General features: G+C 46.7%; 1 protein-coding gene across 2 annotated transcripts; it reads right to left on the minus strand.

Moving 5' to 3' along the window:
* Positions 1 to 2235: 2235 nt before the first annotated feature.
* Positions 2236 to 25452, minus strand: FOXO4 (forkhead box O4). 2 transcript variants are annotated; one of them, XR_008735208.1, is made up of 4 exons: positions 24908 to 25452; positions 13722 to 14963; positions 11296 to 11495; positions 2236 to 8234 (listed from the first exon to the last, which is right to left on the minus strand). XR_008735208.1 is itself a non-coding variant. In XM_055727273.1 (3 exons), the coding sequence occupies exons 1-2, from the start codon at positions 25304 to 25306 to the stop codon at positions 13740 to 13742; spliced, it is 1623 nt and encodes a 540-aa protein (XP_055583248.1). In that variant the 5' UTR covers positions 25307 to 25452; the 3' UTR covers positions 2236 to 8234; positions 13722 to 13739. The 2 variants fall into 2 exon arrangements, 1 of the variants encoding a protein (XP_055583248.1); XM_055727273.1 differs by lacking the exon at positions 11296 to 11495.
* Positions 25453 to 25540: the final 88 nt, after the last annotated feature.

Below are 25540 nucleotides of genomic sequence, written 5' to 3' on the forward strand. Positions count from 1 at the left end.
CAGGTTACTGTGACCTTACCTGGAATTACTCAGGGGAGGATGCAGGCACATGTTCAAAACAGTCAGTGAGTTTCTTGCAACAGCCTGTAGCAGAAAGGCATGCTGGCAGGCACAGCCAGGACTGCTTTTGTAACAGTTGAGCCATCCCCAAGCTTCATGGTGGGAGGAACAGTGTGCCCCAGCCTGCAGAAACCAGCAAGCTGCACTGCAGCAATGGTTCCCATCACAGCTCCTACAACCCACCCATTAAAAATCAGGCCTACGCCTGCTGGTCTTACCATAGCAGCAGAGGGTGGAAAAAAACCCGTACATGGGAGCTGGGGACAGATTGTCCTGCCAGGACAGCTCTGGAGCCAGCAGCATGCACCCCACCATCTCCCGACTGCCCAGTCTGCCTTCCCCCCACACCAGCCACTCCACCACAACAGCCACACGACGTAAGGCAACAGAGCGCCCCGCTGTGCTCTCACACATGGTCCCATCTCTGGTGGCACAGAAGTGTTCCTCAGCCAGCAAGCACCTGGGGCAAAGCAGGTCTCTGGCCAGAAACCAAGCAGAAAAGGTGGTGAAGTTTTCGCACTGGCTTCAGGTACTACTGCTCAGCAGGCAACTACTCCATAGGCCAAAACGCTTATGGTGAAAGCTTTGGAGAGCTAGGAGGTCTCCCAAGACAGCAAGAAAGGCCGACATACTACAAACAAGGTGCACTGAACCCACGTAGCTGTTAGGACAGAACACAGCAGGACTGTGACTGGTCACTACTGCAGACCATCACACGCATCAAAAGCAACTCTGAGCCAAAGCATCCAAGCCTGGCATCTATTCTGCACTTTGCTCTCCTTGGCAATGCTTAAGCGTCACAGGATAATGCTCAAATCAGCATACAAAGTGTTAACAGCTACTGGGAGAAATGCGTGGCCCCCTGTTCTATGTCAGGTTTTGAAGGCATCCACTCTGATCTGATCAACAGCAGCCAAATCCACCCTTGGCATACTGTTCCTCCAACAGCACCTACCGTTATGTGCTTGCAGGAAGCCCTAAGGGCCCGAGGAACAGGTGAAGGACAGACAGGTCCCTTAAGGGTCTCCTCCTAATCCCCCATTTTTGGAGATTGGCTTAAATCATGAAGCAGGAACCCTAAGATCCTTTCCAGAGTTTTTTTTGCATTAACTGTTTTAAAGAATACCATTGAAAAATAGTAGTTCCATCAGAACTGATGGAGTATTACTGAATATTGAAGGCTTTGAATGCAAGTTTTCTGGCCGTACACACCACACAATTTCATGAACGAGACTTTCTCAACTTGCTGTCTGTGTGTCTAACCAGGCCAGGGGAATCCATGCTCTGTACTTCCCTTTTTTCTCTCTGACCTCCTTACCCATCCCCACTCCAAAGCAATGTGACCAAGGCACAGAACCGATCTCATCTTCTGCAAGACCTCTCCTGAGCTGCGGTACACAGAGCACCAGGAGGGCAGAGGGCAACAGCACATTTTCAGCCTCATCCCAGCTGTGAGAAGACAAGACCAGCTGGAATGCCACACTGTTTTAAGGGCTCCATGATGTTCCTCACAAGCTGCTTCACTGGCTCAGACTGTACCTGCATTCCTACTTGCCTTATGTCAAGGTACCTTAAGGTACCTAGCTGAAGCTGCCTCCTGCCCGGAGGCCTCTTACCCACTTGCATACCTCTGAGCAGTCCCAAGGAATGACCAGGCTTCCACTCTGACATTCGTATCACCTTTGATGGGCAGCTCCAAGCCATTATCTTCTAATATAAAAAAAAAAAAAAAATGTTCCTCAGCTGTAGTAACCTTTTCTAATGGAGGATTTAGGGTATGCAAGCAAGGATAAAAGCTCACTCACATGCTCATCTGTCCTAATTAAGTGTCAGCATCTGCTTGTGGATGGGGTGGCTGAAAGAATAGAGTAGCAGCAAATCCATCTCTATTCCTAGAGATAACTGGTAGAGTTGCTGACACTCAAAAGATTAATGTAGCTACATAAAATGAAGAGTCTGCCAGCAAGTTGTAACAAGGGGCTCTACATACTGCAGAGCATACTGGACACTTTCAGGGCTGTCACACCGCAACCCTTCCACCTCTGGCCAGCTAAGGGGTATTTGGCCAAGGGGTGGCCCTAATAGGTGAGGAGGAGGGAGGAAAGAAGCCAAGGGCCAGGAAAAAATAACTGGTCCTCACCAGTGAAACAGAACAAACCGCATGAGACACAGAGCAGAGGATTACAGGTTTTTATTTGTCAAACATTCTCCCCTAGTCTAGCACATTCTACAGTCTTGCTAGCACAGATGGTAACAAAGAGCCTGTAATGATTCAGAAGTTACACTGCTACAGAGAGCAAACAAAAGCAGAGATTTATTATGTAAAAAATGTATTGTGAGAAATGGGTGAAAGAGTGCAGAGGGGATGGGGTGGAAACTATGTCAGCTAGTGGTGCCTGCCCTGTGTGCAGCGGACATCTGTGCTAGCAATGCAGAAACCCTTCCTGGGATCACACCAGGTGAACACTCCACTGTGCTGGAAGCATCATTTCACAGAACCATCCCCATTGCCTCATGAAAAAGGCTCCTTTCAGGAGAAGTGACCTGTCTTCTATGTAGCCAAACCTCTCAAGGCACCTTGGGGAGCACCACAGGGTAGCACCACACAGAGCACCACGGCACCAGCTGCGAACATCCCCTTCTACCACACACCGTAATGCTGCCTTAGCCACAGAACCATAAATGCAACACTATCAGCCCTTTCACCTTCAGCTTCTGCTGCCTCATCTCCCTGCTTTACCCCACAACATTAGATGCAATTTTGATTCCATCAGATTGTTTTCCATTGACTACAGACACATCCAGAGCGTGAGGAGAGAAATTAAGGCTACTGAAGAGTGGGGATCCCTTTCTTGCAGGGCAAGCAACTGTGGTGATGGGTTACCACAGGCTACCGAGCTTTCACATGGGCAGATCTTTCAGGTTTCAAGACTCATCTCTTGCTTGCTTTTCCCACACTAATTACAACACGTTTTTCATTAGACATGCAGGTGAGGCAAACCCTAAGCTATCTCTGTTCATGCTTATGTCCCAGAGTTGATTGATTTGTTGTGTAGGGTTTTGGGGTTCTTTTGTTTTTGCCCTGCCCCCCCCCCCTTTTTTTTTTTTTACAATGGGTACAAACTTGCACATTATTTTGGTGACAGTCCAGGACACCACGCTCAAGGCACTCCGACCCCTGGCACCAGACACAGGTTTCTCATTCCTGGAGCAAGGCTAGCCCTGAAGCATTTGAGTGTGGCTATAAATAAGCAACTAAGTAAGAAAATTTAAAAATTATGATCTACATAAAAGCTTTCTAGGCATTTCCTTTGGAAAAGCTGATTAGTACTACTTGCTTCTAGTATGAGCCTCATTTATGAATACACCCAGGCTCTGGAACTCTCCCACTGCTTTCATTTCTCTCACTTACCAGGATGATTTGACTGTTGTTTTTAAAGCAGCACAGGGTAGGGGATGACATGTTTTTTAGACACACCGAGGAAAATTAAAGGCTCTAAGAAGCTTTCAGTACTCCAAGCTCTCATAGGAAGCTGGTAGTAAAGTATGCTTAAGTTATAAAAAAGGCTCAAGCAATCTGCTAAACCCAGGTGTAAACAAAATCAACAAGTCTGCCTCCTACTACGCTCCATGGACCTAGTTAACCTGAATCCTTTGCGCCCCGTGCTGCATGGTGGCTTCATGCTGTGAAAGATGGCATTTAATCCTCTGGAGACGAAGAAAGTTGTTACCCGAGCTCAGCAAGGACAAGGAAAACACAACGCAACATACGGCTTCACGCCAAGAGTGCCCTGCCCACTCCCAATAGACACTTATCCAGAAGCATCACTCCCCATGTCACCGGCCCCCTCCCTCCCCACCCAGCTCACAGCTACTCTCAAAATCCCAGCCCAATCCTTCATTAGAGCAAAAACTAGCCCACAAGTATGGGGCCCGCAGTGCTAAAGCAGAACAAAGATTCAACAAGACACTACCCTGAATCCAGCAGCAGTCAGTAGCAAATGCTTTGGGCAAGAATACAAAACACTGGACAAATATTGGGCGACCCTCTGCCAGGTACAGCCTTTCAGCAAGCAGCAGTTTAGGAACTTCAAAAGTCTCCTGTGTCCTATAAGGAAATATCCCAGGCTAGAAAAGCTCAAGGTTTACAAAAAAGAAGTTATCTGTGAAGGGACTGGAGAACTCCTGAATTCTCTGCACCCCAGCCCTCCATGCCCATGATCCAAGCTATCCTGCTACACATACAAACAAGAAGGCAAGTGCCTGCCTGAGCCTGCAACATTACATTCATGGTTTACCGAGCACTCCTGAGCACTGTTAGTCCTCTGAACACCATCCTCATCACTAGCGTGCTCTCAGGCTTCTCCAGCCACTGTCTGCTCCTGTTGTGCTGAGGAGACAGTAAGCACCTGCGTGGACCACTGCAAGACAGAGACATCACTGTCAGTGCGCTCGTACAGCAGGACTCCAGCCAGAGATGCTCCCGTCTCCAGTGCTGCCCCCAGGACAGCTGACTCCCCAGGAGTCTGGCCTGGGAGTATAAAAGAAAAAAAAAAAAAGATAGGTTGTCTATTCCTTGATGAAAGGACAGAGTGTCTTATGAACTCACGTTGTAGGGCACCAGCCACGATGAGCCTTGGTGTACTTGGGCTGCAGCTCCTTCAGCTGGAAGAGGTTGAGGGCATGTACTAGCCGAGAGCATGTCAGACCTCCCAGGGCACTACTCAAGTGTTCGGGGCCAGCCTCTCTGCAGTCAGAGATCAGATCAGGTCCCTAGTGCTGTCACACCTAGAGGACACCTTGCAACAGTATGAAGACAGCACTTCTTCCCCACAGACCAATCCAGCCAGAAACAGCTCATCGTGGATCTGCAGGTCTGAAGCGCTGGTTACTCATGTTGTCCTTCCTATTGATTTGGGGTCTGTTTTCATGCAAAATGAGCTAGAGATTCACACAGAGCATGACCACACGTACTGATGTCTTGTCCTTTGATCCATGGCTATGAAGTACAGGTAGCCAGTCAACTTGCTCTGAAAATCACAGGATTCATTTCCCCTCAGAGCCCAAGCCGACAAGATGGCCTATTATCTGCCAAATAACACAAATCCCTCCAGATCCATTAGCTGAAGCCCTGAACAGCTGATTCTTATGTGCAACACATGCCATCAGGTGTTTGTGGAAAGGTTATCTATCCATTTGTGTAATGAGCTAACTGCAGTGAGAATGTGCATCCACAATTCAAGCCTGCAAGACCTGGGATCCCAGCTTTGGATCTGCCTTTTTATTTGTTTGTTACAATGAAGTATGGCCAGACATGCAGATTATGGGTAAATTTGAAACTTGTCACCATGAGGTCTCTGCCATGAAGGCAATCTTCAAAGCAAAGGTTATCTAACTATAGCATGGTCTGCCACCAAAGCCTTTGAAAAGATAAAACTGCTGATGATTCCTTGTGGCAGGTAACCAGACAAACCACTCCTGTTCCAATCTCCACTCAAATGAAAATGAAATTAAACCCATTAAAACAGAGCAGACGAGGTGGTTGTACTGGGTCTGGCTGAGTCCCATAGCAGCCTTCAGTGCTGTGCTTTGTATTGGTGGCTGGAGAGGTGCTGGTAACACAGCAGTGCTTTGGCTGCTGCTGAGCAGCACTCCCACAGCATCACGGCTGGGGGTGGGCAAGATCTTGGGAGGAGACATAGCCAGGACAGCTGACCCAAACTGACCAAAGGGAAATTTCATACCATAGAATGTCGGCTCAGATGTAAAAGCTAAGAGAAAGGAGGAGGGGTGTGTATGTGGTGGCATTTGTTATTCACGATATTTGTCTCCTGGAGCAACCGCTACACATACTGAAGCCCTGCTCCCCAGGAAGTGGCCAAACATGGCCTGCTGATGGGAAGTAAAGAATAACACCTTTTGTTCTCCTTCACTTCTGCACACACACCTTTTGCTCTTGCTTCATTAAACTGTCTTTACCTTGACCCACAAGTTTATTTTTTCCACCTTACATTCTCCTCCCTCTTCTGCTGAGGAGGGGAGTTATAGAGTGGCTTGGTGGGCACCTGGGGTCCAGCCATGGTCAACCCACCCATGAAAACAGAGCAGACAAGGTGGTATAACAGTATGGCTCATTCCACTGCATGACAAAAACCTTCTGAACAGAAGCCATGCCACCTTCAGAAAGCATTGGAGAGGCTTTCTGCCAGACCAAGCCTACCAGAACACTATGAAAGCACCATGTCTCCCACAGACCCTGCCACTGTAAACACCAAAAACGTAACAGGAACATGCCAGCTAATGCTCTGAACTAACCTCTTGACTCCTAGCTTCTGGCCTGCAAGAACAAAAAGACAGGGCAGGACCCCAGGCATATCCCCCAAGGGTGTGCCTACAGGTTTCAAGTTCCACAGAAGTAGCAGAAGCTTCAGGAGGAAAACAAAAACCTTTGGAAACCAAAAAGCAAGCTATCAAATACAACAGACTGTTGTCCATAAGGGTTACCAGAGTGTCAGCATATCTAGCATGATGTAGTCCACACCATCTTCTCAGCAGATGTGGGAATCTGTCCTATGTATCAGCTGCAGTCCAGCTACTTAAGGGATTAGCTGAGAATGAGCACGTTGTTAATGATTAGCATTCTTTAACATTGTGCTCTAGGCTTGGTGGGAGTGCCCAGCTGAGGAAAGAGAAGCTTTCTGCATAGCTGTGGCTGAATGCCATGCCACGCAGGCACCTTCTGCCTGTTCTGGGGAGAGCAGCCATTCCCCAGTTACATTGTGGTGCCCTTCCCACTTTTCCAATGACATTTTCAGCTTCTTGACCCAAAATGCCTTAGGCCTGTCCCCTCCCATACTGTAGTGTTATCTGGTATCAAGGGGACAGATGCAGCAAATGCGGGTTTTTTAATCCAATAATCTCATTTTCAATTAAAATATATAATATATATATTTAAAAAGGTTTAGAAAAGCTTCTATGTAATTTGCAGCTACTTTTACATATAGATTACAATAGTGTACAACTCTTCCCCAAGGTGGTTTGAAACCACAGGGACCTGCCAATTCTTTCCCCTCAGTCACACACATCAAATATCAAATGCGTTTGTTCTTAATACAGCTCTGAAAAAAGAAGTCTGTCACTGGTACCTTCTCAGAGGGAGAGATGCCTAAAACACCTGATGGGGACACACTTAACATTGGCTTCATATTCACTGTAGAAAGTTCCCAGATTAGTAAAAAAATATTTCATCTATAGAAAATGCCCTTCTGAAAAGCATCCAGGGCTCTGTTAAGGCCACACCCAGGCTTTCCATTTCTCTGCTGTAGCAAGACAGATCAGAAACAAACCCAAAATGATGTTTTTATGTCCCAGAAACAGCTATTAGCATCTGTGCTTATTTTACAGCAGCCTGGTGTATCAGGAAAGTGCTGAGAACAGCATAGAGACTTCTTGAAACATGCTTCTGATTCAATGGGGCTCAGTTGGCACAGCGAAAAACTCCATGTCCTCCTGTTCCACTCAGGTGGACAAGAGGAAGCCTTCTACACTGCAGTCACCACCCCTCCCTGCAGAACAACAACGGGTGCTCCCAAGATGGGCACACTGAAACCAACCCCCTGAAACAGCACACCCTTTTCCCACAGGGCTTCCACCAACAAGCTCCTTCCAATTCCTCTGCGAGTCCGTGGGATACCAAATGCACATCTGGTGGTTTAATCAAAATGGCCAACTACTTTGCCCTCGAGGGCAAGCCAAGTGAGCGCAGAGCCAGTCCGAGGCACGGGAGACTCTCTGCCATAGCAGAGAGAGAATAGCTGTTGAGAGATTCCTCCAGCAAACCCAGCTCCTCACATGGGAAAACGCTATTGCCTGGCACAGAGTCTTCTGGCCGAGGTTTTTACCAGGGCTCCTCTTTGGACAGGTACAGACCAGGGTTTCTCCAGATGGCCCAAGGTGGGGTCAGGTTTGTAGGAAGAGCCATGGCACGTAACAGGATTATTATTTTTAAACTCTTCCTGTTGCAGCCAGATGCAGGTTGTCCCTTCTTCCCAGGCGGGCAACCCCTTCTGCCCAAGGTGTGGTGTGCAGGGAAACCGAATCCAACATGCTTCATTCTTTTCTCTGCCAGGGGTGGGAAGTGAAGTCAGAACCCGATGTTCAAAACCTGAAGGACACTAGGAAGAAGAAAAATAGAGTGAATGGTTAGATCTCAGCTTCAGCAGGAATCCTCGACACATAAGGAAATTACTATCAATCAGCCTCTGCTGCTCAAAGGATGCCAACTTTCAGCAAGGAACAAACAGATCACAAGAGACCTTGATCAATGGAAAGTCAAGTGGAGGATGCAACTGCTCAGCTCCAAGCTTCAGAATATAATTGAGACACAAAGACAAAACAGAAGCACAAAGGTCAAAAGTAAGCACTTCTGTAAGCTGAAAGACCCAGGGCACTGCAAGATAAAGAGATTTATAGAAGGACTTGGTTATTGCAGGAAAGCAGCATGGAAGAGGAAAATTACTCTTCACTTTAAGAAACTACAACTATCAATTGACAGGGAAAAGGCTAAAAAAGGGATTTTTAGAGATCGTACACTTAAACTGCTTATGCTCACCCACTAAAAGAAATCCTGTATCTACCCATGAATAATTAAGCATTTCTAGATATCTCATTCCCCTGCAAGTCTAAAGATCCCTTTTCAGGTCTTCTGCCTCACCTCAACCAAGCTGCCTGTCGTGGTTTAACCCCAGCCAGCAACTAAGTACCACACAGCTGCTCGCTTACCTCCCTCCCGCCTCCAGTGGGATGGCGAAGAGAATCAGAAAAAAGGTAAACCCCATGAGTCAAGATAAGAACAATTTAATAATTGAAATAAAGTAAATTATTATAACAATAATAATAGCAGTGAGAAGATGGATAACAAAAAGAGAAATAAAACTCAAGAAAAAACCCAAACCAAGACAAACCCCAAAACCCTGCACAAAACAAACAAGTGATGCACAATACAGTTGCTCACTACCCAGTGACTGATGCCCAGCCAGTCACCAAGCAGTGATTCCCCTCACCCCCGGCCAACTCCCCCCAGTTTGTATACCAAGCATGACATCCTATGGTACAGGATATCCCTTTGGCCAGTTTGGGTCAGCATTCCTGGCTGTGCCCCCTCCCAGCTTCTTGTACCCCTCCAGCCTTCTCGCTGTTAGGGGATGAGAAACTGAAGAGTCCTTAACTTCGCATAAACACTGCTTAGCTATAACTGAAACCATCAGTGTGCTATCAACACTATTCTCATACTAAATCTAAAACACAGCACTGCACCAGCTGCTAGGAAGAAAATTAACTCTACCCCAGCTGAAAACAGGACATTGCCACAACTCACTCAAACAAGCCTTTGAATAGGTCTAAACAGACTTAGGACACTGACATAAAACCTCTATTGCAGGTCTGTGATTCACTTTAGAAAGCAGAATAGTGAGATAAATGAGGGGCATCCCATCAGTTGCATTCAGCAATAGTGAGCATGAAACAAATTCGCAGAAAGGGAAAGAGGCACCAAGAGTGAATGAGCCCTAAACGAGACAAGACAGGAACTTTAAACAGAAGCCAGAGCAACATACTACTTTGGGAAACTGCAAGCTGATGAGGGTTTTATTTATTTATTAATGATCTGGTAGACAAAATACAGCATTTGGAACAAAGGGAACTAGATAGAGCACAGCAAGAAAACCATGACTTCACACCAAGCTGGGCAAGGGATAGAGTTCTCCAAGGTATAAAGCTATAGGGAGTCTAACTGAACGACTAAAGATCATTAACTAATGTCCACCAAAAGAGTGGATGGACTTTACACTTGTCAATGAGGCACAAACTGTACCACTGTACAAAAGAGGCAATTCTATTCCCATGTATTCCTCCTACTGGCTTGCAGAAATACGTAACAGAGGTGGATGAACAAGCCCCAAGACCCTGAGCTGCTCAGAGACAGCCGGGTGGCCACCCACACTTCCCATGACTGGAATGGAGGACACTTGATTTAAGTGCTGAAGGCAAGAGTGGTTGCCTGTGATTGAGCACCTGCATGCCACAGTCTAATTCTAGCTGTGGCTACCCTTCTTCCATGACCTGGCTCGCTAAGGCTCCTGGAAGTCACTGTATGGCTTGCACAACCAGTGCCTTAACCAGTGAATGGCAGGTTTACAACTGAGCTGTAGCTACCAGACAACAGCAGCAGAAATTGTAGAATTTATATTTTTCCTGGTCAAGGAAAGTATTCACACGCTGACTTTCTTCCTCTGTGGCTAAATAACTAGGTTAGTGGGTGTTGCATCACTGCTGGGCAAGGCAAAGTTTCAATGTTTGATCTCTAATCTCCTAGCAAAGACACACAGGGTTCAAACAGACTCCTGGTGAAGCCGTGGACAAGCTCTTCAGCATTTAACTTGCAAGAAGGGGTGAAGTCATGTCAGCTTTGAGCACCATGGCTAACATCAACTAGCTTGTATCTTCCCAAGTGCTACAGAGAGACTACGTACTTATTCCTAAAGATCTTCTCTTGCCTACAAAAAGTATCTCTTCAGCTTCAGTTTCGTTCTGGCTGTTCAAGTTGCTGAGTGTAATTACTGGCATTTATTGATGAGCAGTTTTTGCTCAGTGTTATACCTGTAACTGACCCCAAAAGCTACAGGTTAAACCCACAGTAACTACCCAGGACAGCTTTAGGCTAGCAATCAATTAAAGTAGCTTTTGCCAATGTGAATTAAAAAAAACAAAAAACCACATTCATAGGAAGGATGTGAAAGGAAAAAAGCCTGGCACACTGGAACAATATATACAGTGACAGCCATGCTTTCCCTGCACAGTGATTTCCAAGGAGGGACCCCTGAGAACTCACTGCAGTAACAGATTCAGAGAAGGGAGAGATGACACAATCTTGACCTCGTCACAGACACTGATGTCTGCAGCTCACGTGGTTTTGGAATTTGTAAATTTGTGAAAACATTCTGCCTTCTTTTCCCAGGGTCCTTCCTGGCCTCCAGGAACCCTCCTATTTCTCTCCATATACACCCTGTTCCCCCTTTCTTAGAAACCTGACCCACCTCTGTCTTGGCAGCATTTTACACAATACTTGCTCTCCTTTGGGAAAAAGTGCCCCTTGATCCCCTTCCATGGATTCCAGGATACAGGCAAAACTGAAAAGCTTTGCAAAGCTCAGAAAAAGCAAACAATCTAAGGACATACTAAAAGGCTCGACACAAAGCACGCTGAATGGGGCGTTACTTCTCCAAATGCAGTACTGCTGGTAAGAATTGTTCACTGGGAAGGCATGTAGGAGCTACACTTTCTGCTGAAACAGGATACCCGTTCAGAGCTTGCTCCAGATCTCGCTCCTTTCTTGGTGAGCACGTGTCCAGCGTATTTCCCAGAAAGTATCACTTCAACTTCACGCATGGAATAAAGCAAATCCAGGGTGTTAAACATCAGATAGCTCCCCTGTTTTGATTAAGCAATCCACATGCTAAGTATGGAATAATATGGGACAGGAACACAACCATGCTCTTAAGAGCTCATGTTCTCCCTCCTAAGTGTTTGATTATAGCCACATCTTCAGCAGTACTAGACCTTACCCTCGGATAAACATTCCTTCAGCTTCTCTGCTTCACCCTCAAAAAACAGTATGCCTGGTATTCTGTGGACAGAGGTCTTGCCTATCCAACTCAGATAATTAATGCATCCAGGACTGCAGGACGGTTTGCCTATGTTTTGAAAACACCCCTGTGCAAAACACTTCAACCCTACAAAGTCAATGTATTCCCCAAATATGATGGCCTGCCCTAGCATGGCATGAAAAATAAAAAAAACAAACCAACCACAAAAGCTCAGAGCAATATCTAGTGGCAACACTGCTCAAAAGGCCACAGCCTCTGTCACTAACTTGCAGACAGTCCTAACACGGGTTGAAGGATGCCAATGTTTTGTCAACCAAATTTGTCTCTGAAATCAAAACTGAGTTGCCATATTCCACCTGAAGTCAGGATATTCAATTTAAGACATACACTTAGTAACTCAGTAAAAGCACAGTTAACAAATGCACCAGACTATAAAAAGCCCTGTAACAGAACAGAAAAGCTTGATTGTTCCTCCTTCTTGCTACAGTGAAGTTAGATCTGTTAAGTAGGGATAGAACATTACTAATAAATGAAATCCTAAGCAGTGTGGTGGGACTTGGAATAAAAGGAGTTAAATTGTGTTTCAAATGTCAGTATATAGTGGTGGATCAATAACGTTCACTGGGTTTAAGTACCACTGGCTCAAAGGACAGCATTTCACATCGTCTAGACCCAAGACACTTGTCTAGAATGGCTATATTGGGACAGTGCAGGAAAATATTTAACTTAGTATGTGGTCTCCAGCATGAACAGCAACAGAGATCACCAGAAAAATTAGGCTGAAATGGGCCTCCAAAGGTCACCTAGTCCAAACCACCTCCAGGTTACTCAGGTGCCTAGGAAAGAGTATTAAGGTCAAGTACATGATAATTTCAATCTCCATCATTTTGAAGCTCAAGGGCTTCCCACAGCCGAAGCAGTATCTTCATTTTGCCCTTATTTCTGCCGGCTCAGCTGGCCAGTATTAGGCATTGCATTTGCAACACTAACAAGTGCCACATCTACCTCCTAAACAGGAAATATTCTTGGCAAGGCTTCCTACTTTTCAACCAACATCCAGCCTATGCTCCAGTCCATAAAAAACCCGACCATTTTCTATTAGCTAATTGAGCTCCAAGTGTGAAGTACACCTTCAGCTCCATTTCTCTAATTCTTCAACTGCCTCAGCTCTTTAGCACTTCAAATCAGGGTGTCACACCCTCAGAATAAGTCATTTTTAACTCTTGTTCTCATATACACTATCTGCCAAGCTGACTTCAGAAATTTTTGTGCAAATATGAAAGATCACTGAAGAAGCAGCTTTGCTGTGAATGGGATAGCACCAACACATCCCTCCTCCTTCCATCTCCCTCCACACTGCAAACTCCCCTTCCCATTCTCATTCCAATAATGGGTACATCGGCAATTCAGTAAATGCTGATGAGCCAACTTACCAGACTTTACAGGCACTATCCCAGATAAGGAGAGGGCAAAAGGTCTGGTAACAGAGTGATTGTGTCCTGCTGCAGGCAAAGCAGGCAGTCATGACACAGACACACTTTGCAACTACACATACTGAAAAATTTTGCAAGGGTAATAACCTGAACAGAAACACAGTGTGTGCTCGGCTCAGCCCAACCATCCTGTATATATAGGATCATGTCTTTATGGAAGAGCATACGCTTACATGTCAGCTTCAGAGCCACAGACACTGCATGGCAGAGATTAACGCCCTGCAACACAGTCATCTTTGGTAACAAGAGACAACAAGAGTTTCATTCAGGTTACTGCTTTACTCCATAGAGGAGTTTACTACCCAGTAAGTTAAATCTACCTACCTTTACACAGCTTTTTCTCCTTCTAAAAAGGGAATGTGGCTCTCCCAGAAGCTTTTTACTGAAACACCACCTGTGCTTCCAAAGAGGTATCTTGTAACTGCTGCAGAGTTGGGCACAGGAACCATCCCAGACAGGGCTGTTCCCACTATAGAGCTGTACCATTTTACATAACTGCCCCTACCTTTTTGTGCTCCTGAAGTTAACTTGGTACCCAGGTATGGTTGGAGGCCTGTGAGGTGCTGGGATAGCTGGGAGTAGACAAAATGGGTTCAAAATTAAAGTCCAGTCCTTCTCCATCCATGAGTTCACTGTTGATTATGTAATCCATATCACATTCGAGGTTCTCCATGTACATGTCAATGTCCAGGTCAGTGGGCAGCCTGTCCTGGTTCAATCCCAAGGGAGCAGGGCTCGCAGAAGAAAGAAGCAGTGGACTGCCCAGCTGGACTGACTGGGTAGTTGTTGCAGAAACGGGAGCCTTCAAACTGGTGATGCTGGCAGTGTTTTGAGGAGATGTTACTATGGGAAGCGTTGATGGCAAAACACTGGCACTGACTGGTTCTGCCTGCCGCTCTGTAGGCTTTCCTCGTGGATTGCCTGAGCTCATCTTACTCTGGGCAGCTTGTCCACCTAGAAGCAGAAGAGTTCGGCTGCTCATCCTGTTACCAGACTGAGGGAGAACTGGATCGACCTGAGTCATCATAACATCCCTCGGAGGCGGAGAGCTGGGTGTCAGAAGGGCTTCCAAGGTCTGAGGGGCAGAGAAATGGCTGACCGAACTTTGCAGCGAGATATCAACAGGGTTAAACAGGGAATTGCCAAAAGTAGTGGTCTGACCAGCTGCACTTGGGCTCCTCAAGGAAAAGCTGGAATCTCTCTGGATCTGACCACTCGAGGCAGACTGCTGGGTAGGTAACACAGATGAGCTGGGAGACATCAAATTTAACCCATCGATGAGTTCAAGCTCCTCAGTCACAGTTGGTGGAACATTGCTGGATGCACTGGAGTATACCAGAGAAGGAAGCAGCTCTTCATCGTGAAGGTCATCCTGCTCTGTCAAGATAGGAGAAAGCCTGGCACTAATGGTGCTTGCATTTGAACTGGTTCGAGGCCGGAAGGTGTTCCACATGTCAGAGTCCTCATTGCTTCTTGAGGATGGGCTCCCAGGCCACTTAGGGAATTGGGAGCCAGGACTGTCAGCAGTAGATTCTGGAGCAGACTGGAGAGGAGGCTTCTTTTTGGATGCTTTACTTCTGACTTTTGCAAGTTTGCTGCTGTTGTCCATGGAGGCAGCTCTTCTTCTTGGTGCTTTTCCACTTTTACCACCCTCAGGATTGAGCATCCACCAAGAGCTCTTCCCTGTAGCTTCATTATGGACTTTAATAAACTTGCTGTGCAGGGACAGGTTATGTCTAATAGAGTTCTGGAAAAAACAAGCCAAAACCAAGATATGAGGACCTGACAGTTGACACACTTCCCACCTAGAAACTTCACAAGCATGAACACATTCAGACAATATCCAGAGAAAAAAAGATGTAACAAAGACCTACCCATAAAAATCTGCTATTTCTGCTCAAACATGCTTGACAGCACTGGCAAGCAGTGCCATGTCCCACTGCAGCACCAAGGGTGAAACTACCATTGACAACTAGCGGCTTCCAACTAGCTGAATACTAACACAGAAGCGCTTTTCAGGGCCATACAGAATCTGCGAAAACTAAGTATACTACAAAGCAAGTAAGCACATTCCCAAACACAGCTTGCAACTTCAACATGAGCCTAACTGAATCTGAGCTAACGCTGCTTCCCATCCTTCTGCCAATCCTATTAGCCAGCATAAGCCTGGCTGAAGTTTTAATTTTTATATGGCTAGCTTTCAGATAGATTCAAGCACAGCACAGCAGTGAATCAAATAGACTGGGTAAAGGGAAGTAAGAAAACACTTCTAATTCAGTACACCTATTACCATCTTTATCCTAACACCAGAGAAATGAGAGAAACTTTGTGGAACAAGAGTCCTAGTTATCCTGGAACCTGCCAGCCTCGCTTTGCAAGGAGGCAGTACACTTTCCTCTGTGTACATTTCTAATGGGGTAAGATGTTCAGCAGATAGTACACTCCCACACAGTACATGCCAGTTTTAGCCTCTCCCATCTTTCCATTTGGCAAGGCACGCATTCCTTGCCTCTCCCAAGTCCCTTATTTTGGTTTAGCTTTGCTGGAAATTGCAAGCTAACATATATGTAACACCACCAAACTGAATTTTCATCCTGCAACTGATAAAAGTCCCCAGTATTTTAGAATTAGCAAGTAATAATCTCACTGTTTGAGCAGATCCTCCATGAACTCCCCTTGAGACCTGTGTCATGCATTTGTTTCATATTTGCATTTAATTTGTTCAGATGGTCAAATTAGCCATCATTAAAATGTGCTACGCTGCTAGCATAACAGAGGTCCAAGAGCAACATCTTTTTCATATAAACTAAAAGGTATACTGCAGCCTTCAGCCTTCATGCGTACTCTCCTAATTCGGAACCAAGTTAACTGTGCTTTTATCATCCTTTCCCACCACCTCTGAACACAGTTCTTTCCTGCCTGCTGCTTTCCCTCTCCCCACCCTTTTCCTCTCAGACAAGTCCTCATCATGCTAATTTTGGCCACCTCACCAAAAGTACTATCCTAGAACAAAGCAGATGCAGATAAACAATACAGGCAAAGTGGAAAGTTTTCATGCAGAGGGAAGGAGATGCAAGACTTATTCTGTGATAGCTTTCATTTTAACCTCTGGCCGTTAAGGACTTGGAGAAGACTGGCTGTTTGTTGTGATTGGCATCAAAGAATACATATGCTCTTACTTGGAAAGCACCCCAAGGGTTACTGCGGAACCAGGGCCTGACGGAACATGTGTCAGTCAATGCTCTTACATAGTTTTATTATTTGAGTCGCTCACAGTAATAGCTATACAACACTCCTGCTTGGCATCTTGTCTTGAATTGTAATTTAGACTGGTACCCTGTCTCCCAAAAGACTGTTGCTTTCATTTCCAAAGAATCCCCCTCCCCTTTTCCCAATGTGCATGCTTTCAAATGCATACTGCTACAGCAATAAGAACCACTAGGTTGTCACTAATTCTGCATTTATTCTCCTAAAAATAATCTGTGAACTTATGATGACACCCAGTCCCATCAGGCGTGGCCCAGTAACTTGCACACACAGTGCACTTTTGGAGTCTCATAACCATCCATATTTAGCTCCACTTCGTAAAATGGAACTTTAAACCAATAGGCTCAGGATTTCAAAATTTCACAACAAACTATATTCTGTTTTTTTCTCATGTACGGCTATAGGTTTTAATTCCTGTGCCAACAAAAGCACACTGCATGGGTGCAAGCATTTCAGCAACACTGAAACCTCAAGAAAATTAGCACCACTTTGCGTATCATAAGTGACAATTTTAGTAACTAGTTTTCTAGGTTTTTTTCGCTGAAAAGCAGCTTGAAATAAGACATCTTGGAATAAGACTAGGATTCACATGAACACAGATAAGTGAAGCCTGGTACCTTTTATGAAAGAGTCTCAAAGTCCTTTTACATGTTACTGCTAAAATGACATAACAGCTAATAGCTGTAGAAACAGATAATTGCTGTACCACTCCTTCCTTCCTCATCTTCAAACTCTCCTCCTCTCCTCTCATAACACAAGCACCTATGACCCTATGAGCTAGTTCAGAGAGCTAACCCAACCAAAAAGCAGCCTCATCCTTCCCTTAAAATTACTGTTCCTGCCTCTCTTATCTCTGCCTGCTTTTTGAACTACCTCACTGTGGGGGTCAAGCACTGAAAACTAAGGAAGAGAACAGCATGTGTGGTTGGAGGCAGAGGAAAAAACTCGGAACACGTTTTACATTAGGGTTAACTGCTGTCAGAACTGCAATACCCAAGTTATCACTTCTCTAGTGATTATTAGCACCTCTCCTGCAGACTTTGCAAGGCAGCTCACCACTGCAGCATGCACAACTATAACCCACAAGCATGACTGAGCTTGCCTGCATATGGGAGACTCAAGTCCAGAGAGTCCCAAAATACAACTGAACCAACACACCTACCAGCCTGGGTGCTGTAAGACGGCACAAGAGATTCACACTTGCATACCACACGCTCCCCAGCACAAGAATGCATCTGCTAGAATGATTTAATATACCTAACATATGGAGGGCACCCTCAAATCTCATTGAGAAAGTGAGGGACAAATGAGTTATGCTAAAATAATCACAGAACTCCAGGTCAAACCTGACAGGAAAGGAAATGACAGACTTCAGTCACCCAGGCAACCCTGACGTATTTCCTTTCTTGATGGTAAGCAACTCAAACCAGAAACATATAGATGACAAACTTTTTAGATGCTCAACCTCAGCAGTGCAGGAGCATCCCAGCTGGTCTGAGCACCTGCAAACCACACAAGGTCTTGACTCTGGAACATCTTCGACCATAAGGAAGCATGACGTGAAGGAAGAGGTACAGGCAGGAATCCTTCAAATTCTTAAGGACCTCTTGAACAATTAGTTAGGGGTGGTTATTGCTGTTTATTCAGCTACCTTACAGAAGTTCTTACGGCTATATATTAAGTATTATAGTGAAAACAATGCCAGTCTGTGTGTCTGTACCCATCACAGATCAAAGATGATTCCTGTAAACCACATTCAGACAAAATCATTCTGAAAATCATCACAGATATTATACAAAAAATTAAAATTTGGTTAGAAACATTTATTGTACACTGAAGGGTGGACCATTCACTAGGTTCCAACCACTGCATGTACAAGCTAGGATGTATGGGCCTGCCACAGAAGTGTGGCTACCAGCACACAAAAACTATTTCCTAAATCTCAGTTACCACAACAATAAACCCACCTTCTTTGATAAAATCTCCTAGCCCTATTTAAAGGATAGGAACATTCCTCACCATTGTGCCAGGCCTGCCCCACCAGCATCAGGGCTGCTGTGCACGCTGCCCAGCACCGAACAGTGCCTCAGTCTCAGAATGGGGAATTAGCCATGGGAACTGGCCGCACAACCAAGCAGTCACCTACCTGGGCAGCCTTCTGGACAACCGCCATAGACAGCAAGATTCTATGGAAAATGCACAAGTGGGTCATACAGAAGACAGAATGCCAGTGACAGCCTTCCCAGGGGACTATATGGCTTTGTAGGTAAGGCTGAGCTTATCTACCATGAAACTGAAGTTTTACTCAGGTTGGTTGGTTTGTTCAGATGTTAAGGCTCCTCACACTAAAAACAAGCTTAAGTTCACCCTCCTGCAGTGTACTTTCCTCTAAGCACTGATGTGACAAGAGCAGAAGGAGGCTTTTGTGCCCTGCCCAGAAGAACTCGTCCATGCAGCAGTGGTGCATGGACTGTGCTAGCAGAGTGCTCAAGGCCAAGCACAAGTCATGCTGAGAAAGACCTAAGAAAGAGTAGCTATCCTTGGAAATTCTGTGCTTGCCCATATTTGCCTGGATTTTCAATCACTGCTCCCTAGTGCCAAAGCCATTCTTCTGGAAAACATCAAGTTGCTACTACAAACCACAAAGGCACCAGATTTCTTCACAAAAAAGTCTCTCTCAAGAATGAGCGACTGGGAGGAAAAAAAAGCTATGCAATCACTGCAGCTGCTTGTAATATACTTTGCCTCGGAGGCATACAAAGAACATGGTCACATCCCAGCACAGGGCCATGTTCCAAAGCCAGGCCTATAATTGTGCGGAATTATCATTTGCCATGGCATTCTTGGGAGGCTGCAAGGGGAGAATGCCCCACCTGCTGCATTTGTCAGTGCCTGTCTCAGCACTCACCCAGCCACTTGGCTCCAAAGGCTTCAGGGAAAAAAAAAAAAAAAAAAAAAATCATCATTGCAGAGATTTTGCAAAGTTACGCTCCAGCAAGTAAACAGCTCCTCCAGAGCCAGGGAGCTGAAACATTCCCCCAGCAATCCCCTTCCAGAAGGCACACGTGAGCACAGACGTCAAGCTTGGCAGATGGGGAGCTGTATCTTAGGAAGAACATTTTCCTTTCTGTAATCTTTCAATGGCAGCCCAGAAGAAAGTCCTAGCTCTCTAAAAAGCAAAGACTGAGGCGATTTGCAAGTTTACCAAGACAGGCAGGCATATACAACAAAAGCTGATCAGGATTAGATAGAGCAGAAGAAACTTGTTGGAACAAGTAATACCAGCAGCCCAGGAGCAGCTTTCTCTGAGGACTGCCGGGAAAACTAAGCCATGCTGCAAGGAATAATCTTTCAGCAAAGCAGCTTTCCAGAACAAACTGGCAGGGAGCTGGAAAGAGTAACAGCAAAAATCTTCAGGTACTTTTACTGGCATTGCACAGGGCAGACAGACTTTTGCCAAAAGATAATCTCTCCCCCACTTCTGAGGGGGACAGCTACACTCTAAGATTTCAAATGAAAATTAATTCAAGGCATTATACCTTCTTTGGGAGAAGGGGCTGTTAACATCACTTTAGTGAGGGCTAAGTATATGCTGCTACGTTGCCATGGTAGGCCCTCACCATAGCTGACCACTTGTCACAGTTTTATCCCACCTGAGAAACAGGACACACGGTGACCCCACACGCACACCATTGTCCTGCTTCTGTGCACTGCCACGGCCTCATGTTTCACATCCAGCGCTTCACCATCCTCCCATCATCAACACCCTGCCATGCCCAGCTCCTTCCCTCCCTCTTCGCCAAGCCCTCACTTAGGCCAGCCACCATTTAAAGGACTAATAGAATTAAAAGGTAAAATATTCTATTCAAAGAAAGACCGATGGACAAAAGCATCCATGCTCCTCAAGTTTCCACACTAGACTCTTCACTATAGCCTCTGAACAACCATCATTCAGCTTCTGTTTGTTATTTCCCCCTCCTGCTTTAAGAAAACCCAGCAAGGCTGTCAGCAGCTGGGACAGAGAACATCTCCCCACTGCCAGGACTAAGCACATCGCTAACGCCACATGAAGGCATTTGGGGGCATACAAGGTAATGGCAAGAGTCCAGTAGTCAACATGCCAAGAAACAATAAACTTTTCATCTTTACCAAAACAAGCATTCACATACTTTCGTATCCACTGAACTGGAATTTATTTGCAAGGTGTGAAGATAACCTGGCAGAACCTACCAGCTGCAGCACAGAAGATATAGTCCAGAAGATGGACAGGTTTGCCTTTGTCTGCTGGCTTATTACTCTTTCATGGAGGGGCTTCAGAGGGACACAGGATGAGCAGCTGCTCCAACCTGAGGGAGCTCTGCACGAGGCCTGCCAGAAGGTCAGACACCCTAAGCCCTGGGGGAGCCCAGGGACCTTCAGAACCAGCACTATGGCACTGCAGGGCAGTGAAGTCTGTCATCACAAACTGAATTGCAGGGTACAGGCAAGGAAGCACCTAAGAGCCCTCAGCCAGGTCTCCTAATCTGGTCAACAGTCAGTATCAACTATGGGCAATATGGATGTAACACAAGTGTGGAATAGAAGTGTTTAAAGTAAAATGCTGCCCGCTATATAATGAAGATTAAGAGCTACCTGAGTTTCTAGAGGGATGACACCTTCGGTTTCAGACAAGCAGAGTGCTTGGTAATTTTAAATTCATAATAGAGCTACTTGAGTTGTTGCACGTATGCTTGTGTATATACATATACACATGTGAATCAAAGTGAATGCAGAGTACCAGAACGCAGAGGTGTGACTTCAGCCTCCTGTACCTAATGTGATACTGTGGAATCATTTATTCTTTCCTTTACATTGCACGCATAGGAAACACCTGATTTTTGCTTTAGTGAAGTGCCTTTGGAAGGTGAAAAAGATGGGTTTAAAGTTCATTCTGTTCCTACAAAGGGAAAGACAACAGCTTTGGGAGGATACACAATGTTTCACTGAAAAAGACTAGTTCTTAACCTTGCTCCTCACGTGTCAAACTTACTCGTAGATGTGAGAAGTGCAACCACCAGTGCAAACTGCTTCAGCGGGGTTTATGCACTTCTAGTTTATTCAAAAACCTCAACACCCTCCTCCCCCAAGTAATCTCAAAGCCAGAAGGAATTTATCCTCTTATTCACTGAGCAGCTTGCAAAGCACCAAGGGGAGGATTACAAAGGAGCCCTATGACACACCCCTTGAAGGACACTTCTGCCTTTCAGGCTGGTTAATTCTTGGCTTTGGCTGAATTATTGCAAGGAAAGGACAGACTGCACACCCAGCAAATCTGTCCTTTACAAATTGCTTGAAGCAGTTCAAGAACAGCAAACACCACCTTCCTCGAAAACACAGATTCTTCCGGAATTCACAGAGGTTACACCACACCCTGGCAGTCTGTAACAGCTGTATTTCCCCCAATTGTATAGTAGGACAGCCGTAAAGTAATTATGAAGCAACAATGAGTTTATGGGGTTTATATTAACTAAAGTAATTTTAATAAAATGTTTTTAAAGACACATTTATTTTAATTTCCCCATTTAGAATTCTCTGTCAGAACTACACTACATTCAAATAGGACATTATCAGTACAGTTCTGCCCAAATACTAGAACTCTAGGAGCTGTTGTACCTTAACAGGCATCAAAATGCTACATCAGCATTTAGCAGCAGTTCCACATTATTTTCCTTTATTCAAACTCGTGCTGTTAAAACCTGAGAAAACAAAGCTAAGACAACTCAAGAAGTTTTTATTTTACTTTACAAATTAAAAAAAAGAAGCAAGCAGAGCTACACAGCTCTAAAAATAACAAGGAACAGTGAAAAAAAACCAACAAAAACAGGCAGGTCCATTCCTCAACTGCAGAAACATGTTTTGCTTATTCCATTTGTCTTAAATATAAAACATGCACCTGTAAAATTTCCACTACATCTACAAAATCAAACTGATTTGATTGATTCCACATCTTTAAAACTGTAAATGTCTAACCTCCCTTCATCTAATGCACCTTGATGCAAATAGACTAAAGTAAAACAAACAAAACCTCTTGCAAATCTATGTGTGTTAACATAAGGCAAGACTAGAAGTCAGAGCTCTGTGGTCACACGTGATAGGGCACGCATCCTGCCAAGCCCTGCCAACAGGATTTGAGAGAGCGAGCAGGAAAGAAAACTGAGCAAAGGGAATATACCACAGCCCCTTTTACCTCTCCTGACCACGTAAGATTAACTGCCTACTTCCTACATAGCAATCCAAACGCTGGTAATATTTGTTAAAAATGAAAACAAGTTTTAATGAGTTTCCCCTAGCATTTAAACAGTTTCAACTGTATTTATACCATGGTTTTCTGTTTGCTGGTTAGAATCAAGGGTTTTAAACTGCTTTAATCATAACGGCAGGCTGATTCCCACCACAGCTGCTGTTGTTCTGCTGTCCCTCATCTTTCCTGGCAGAAAGATTCTGTTCTCTCCCTGTACTAAAGCCAGCCTGAGTTAGTCCATTCCCAGGCTGAAAAAGTACAAACGAATTTCACACTGAAAAGTCATCACAGAACAGCTACAGCAACAGCCTCTGAGCAAGCACCTCAAGCAACCCTTGTATGTGCACAAATTCTCATCTCTGCCTTTCTGCAAGTTAAATCCAACTGTACGTGTCCCAAAAGAGATACATGATTACAGCACAGGGTAAAACCAAAGACTGATGGTCCTATTACATGTAGTGAAGGACACTTCACTATATTCTTCCACCTTCCCCACGATATCCAGGGATGCATTTTGGAAGCCACAGTGAACTTTAGTCTAAGGCACTACTGCCAAAGAGATACAGACACATCCCTGAAGAGAAAATGCACAATTTCCATAGATTGTCTGCAAAATAACATGACTAGACAGCAGCAGCAACATACCTAGGACAAGGACAACATACCTAGCCTGAGGAAGCAAGAACTATCTTCCAGCAAGATCATTAAGTCTTCTGAACAGAAAGAAAATGCACCCAAATACTCTCCCAAATCAAAACTTAGTAAGGAGGATTCAAATGACAAAGGAGGAAAAAAAAAACCAGTCAATTTTAGTCAGACTATATGCACTCTCAGGGAACTAACTGTCCATAAGCCAGATAAGTGGGAAAGGTGAAAAGTTTTCTATCAACCCGTGCCAGCCTAAGCTGTGACAGCTGTGTCCCTCTCACCGCACTCCTACCCCCTCTCAAGCAAACATCCACTCTCATGCAACCACATGGTGTGCCACTTCAGAGAGCTGAGCCAGCTGAAAGCTAACCTACCAGAAAAAGCTATTATTTTTTTTTTTTTTAAATTAACTCTGTGCTGACTTACTGCTCAGTCACAAAGGCAGAGGAACTGTGGCTGGAATCACAGAAACCCCAAACCACACTGGCTCGAGCTGCCAGAGAACTGCAGCACGGACGAACTGCTAACCAACACCGCAAATGGAGAGCTCCACTGCAAACAAGAGCGTGGCATTAAGCGTAATTCCAGTCTGCAAGGAGAGCAACAGGTCACACTCTTTAGACTCTTGTCACTGTAGCATCCACTGCAACACATCAGGACAGCCCCAGGTACTATTTTGCAAGGCAGCACTCACATGTCCCTTTCTCTTTGCTGGAGTTCATCTGACTGTAGAGAAGGGGAACAGCAGGCTGCCACCTGCAGAGCACGGAAACAAGAGTTTAGCTCTTGCCACAGAGCTTGGCACGTGTCTATTTCCAGGGCGAGAGGAGAAGCCACCACCAAGACTCTGGAGCAGCATATCGCTTTCCCTTTTCCCAACTCCTGCAGAGGTACCCAGCACTAGCACCACCTGGGACCCTTTTTCAAGAGAACCTCTTAGAAGTCAAGAACGCCTGCTACGAAACTGTTATTTCGATTGAGCTTTAGCACAGTCCAGCGAAAAAGAACAACGACCCCGTATTAAAAACCCTTCCAGCTGACGCTCTGCCTTGCACAGACGCTTAGCTACAGCCCTTACACCGCCGCTCGCTCCTCTCCCGGAAACCTTTCCGAGCCCAAAGGGTGCAAGAGCCAGCCCCGCAGGGCCCCGCCGTAACCGCCCAGCCCCATGACACCACCACCCACCCCCGCCCCAAGCCCACTCCTCCCCGCTCCCGCCGCACCGAGCCGGGGCCTGGGCAGGGCCCGCGCAGCCCCTGCCCCGCTCCCGGCCGGGCACACCGCGCCAGCCGAGCGCGGCGGGCAGGGCCGCGGCCCACGCGCTGGCAGCGGGGCCGCCCGGCCAGGGACGAACAGCGACAGGTGAGCGTGGGGCTGGCGGCGGGGCTGCACCGGTACCGGCTTGGCGGCGGGCAGGCGCCCCGAACAGCCGCCCCCCGCCCGCCCCGGCAGAGGCCAGGCCCGTCCCTCCCGCCCCGTCCCGGCTCGCCGCGCACCTTCCAGCCAGCAGAACTGTTGCTGTCGCCCTTGTCCTTGAAGTAGGGGACGGAGCGGACCATCCACTCGTAGATCTGCGCCAGCGTGAGCCGCTTCTCGGGGGCGCTCTCGATGGCCTGGCTGATAAGCTCCGCATAGGACTGGTTGCCCCAGGCGTTGCGCCGGGAGCCGCCCTTCCGCGCCGCCGCGCCGCCCGCCCGCGCCCCCTCGGCCCGCCCGGGCCCTGCCGCCGCGCCGCCCGCACCCTCCTCCGCCGCGCCCGCCGCGCCGCCCGCCTCCGCCGGCGCCGCCGGTAGCTCGGGCCGCGGCAGGGGCCAGGTACAGGAGCGCGGCCGGCTCTGTGGCTCGAAGTCAGGGTCGATGTCCGGCGCCACCGCGGCGCCGCCCGCCTCCGCCATGGGCGCCCGCCTCAGCGCCGCCGCCACCGGGTCTGAGTCGCTCCGGCACGGCGCATCGGCCCGGCCCACCGCCCCTTTGTGAGACCCAGGCCCCGCCGCCGCCGCGCCGCTCTGTTTACCAGGGAGCAGCGCCGCGCCCTGCGCCTGCGCGCGTGGGGCACGCCGGGAGCCGCAGTCCCGGCCAGGCGGCGGCGCGCGGCCCGGCCCCGCGCGCGGACTGCAGTGCCCAGCGGC

This window comes from Falco cherrug, chromosome 15, assembly GCF_023634085.1.
Source record: "Falco cherrug isolate bFalChe1 chromosome 15, bFalChe1.pri, whole genome shotgun sequence".
Classification (NCBI taxonomy): Eukaryota; Metazoa; Chordata; class Aves; order Falconiformes; family Falconidae; genus Falco; species Falco cherrug.

Coding starts and splice junctions, on each gene's coding strand:
- FOXO4 (XM_055727273.1), bottom strand. CDS start 25,306: ATGGCGGAGGCGGGCGGCGCCGCGGTGGCGCCGGACATCGACCCTGAC. Junction 14,964..24,907: donor ACAGTTCTGCTGGCTGGAAG/GTGCGCGGCGAG, acceptor TGTTTTTTCCAG/AACTCTATTAGACATAACCT.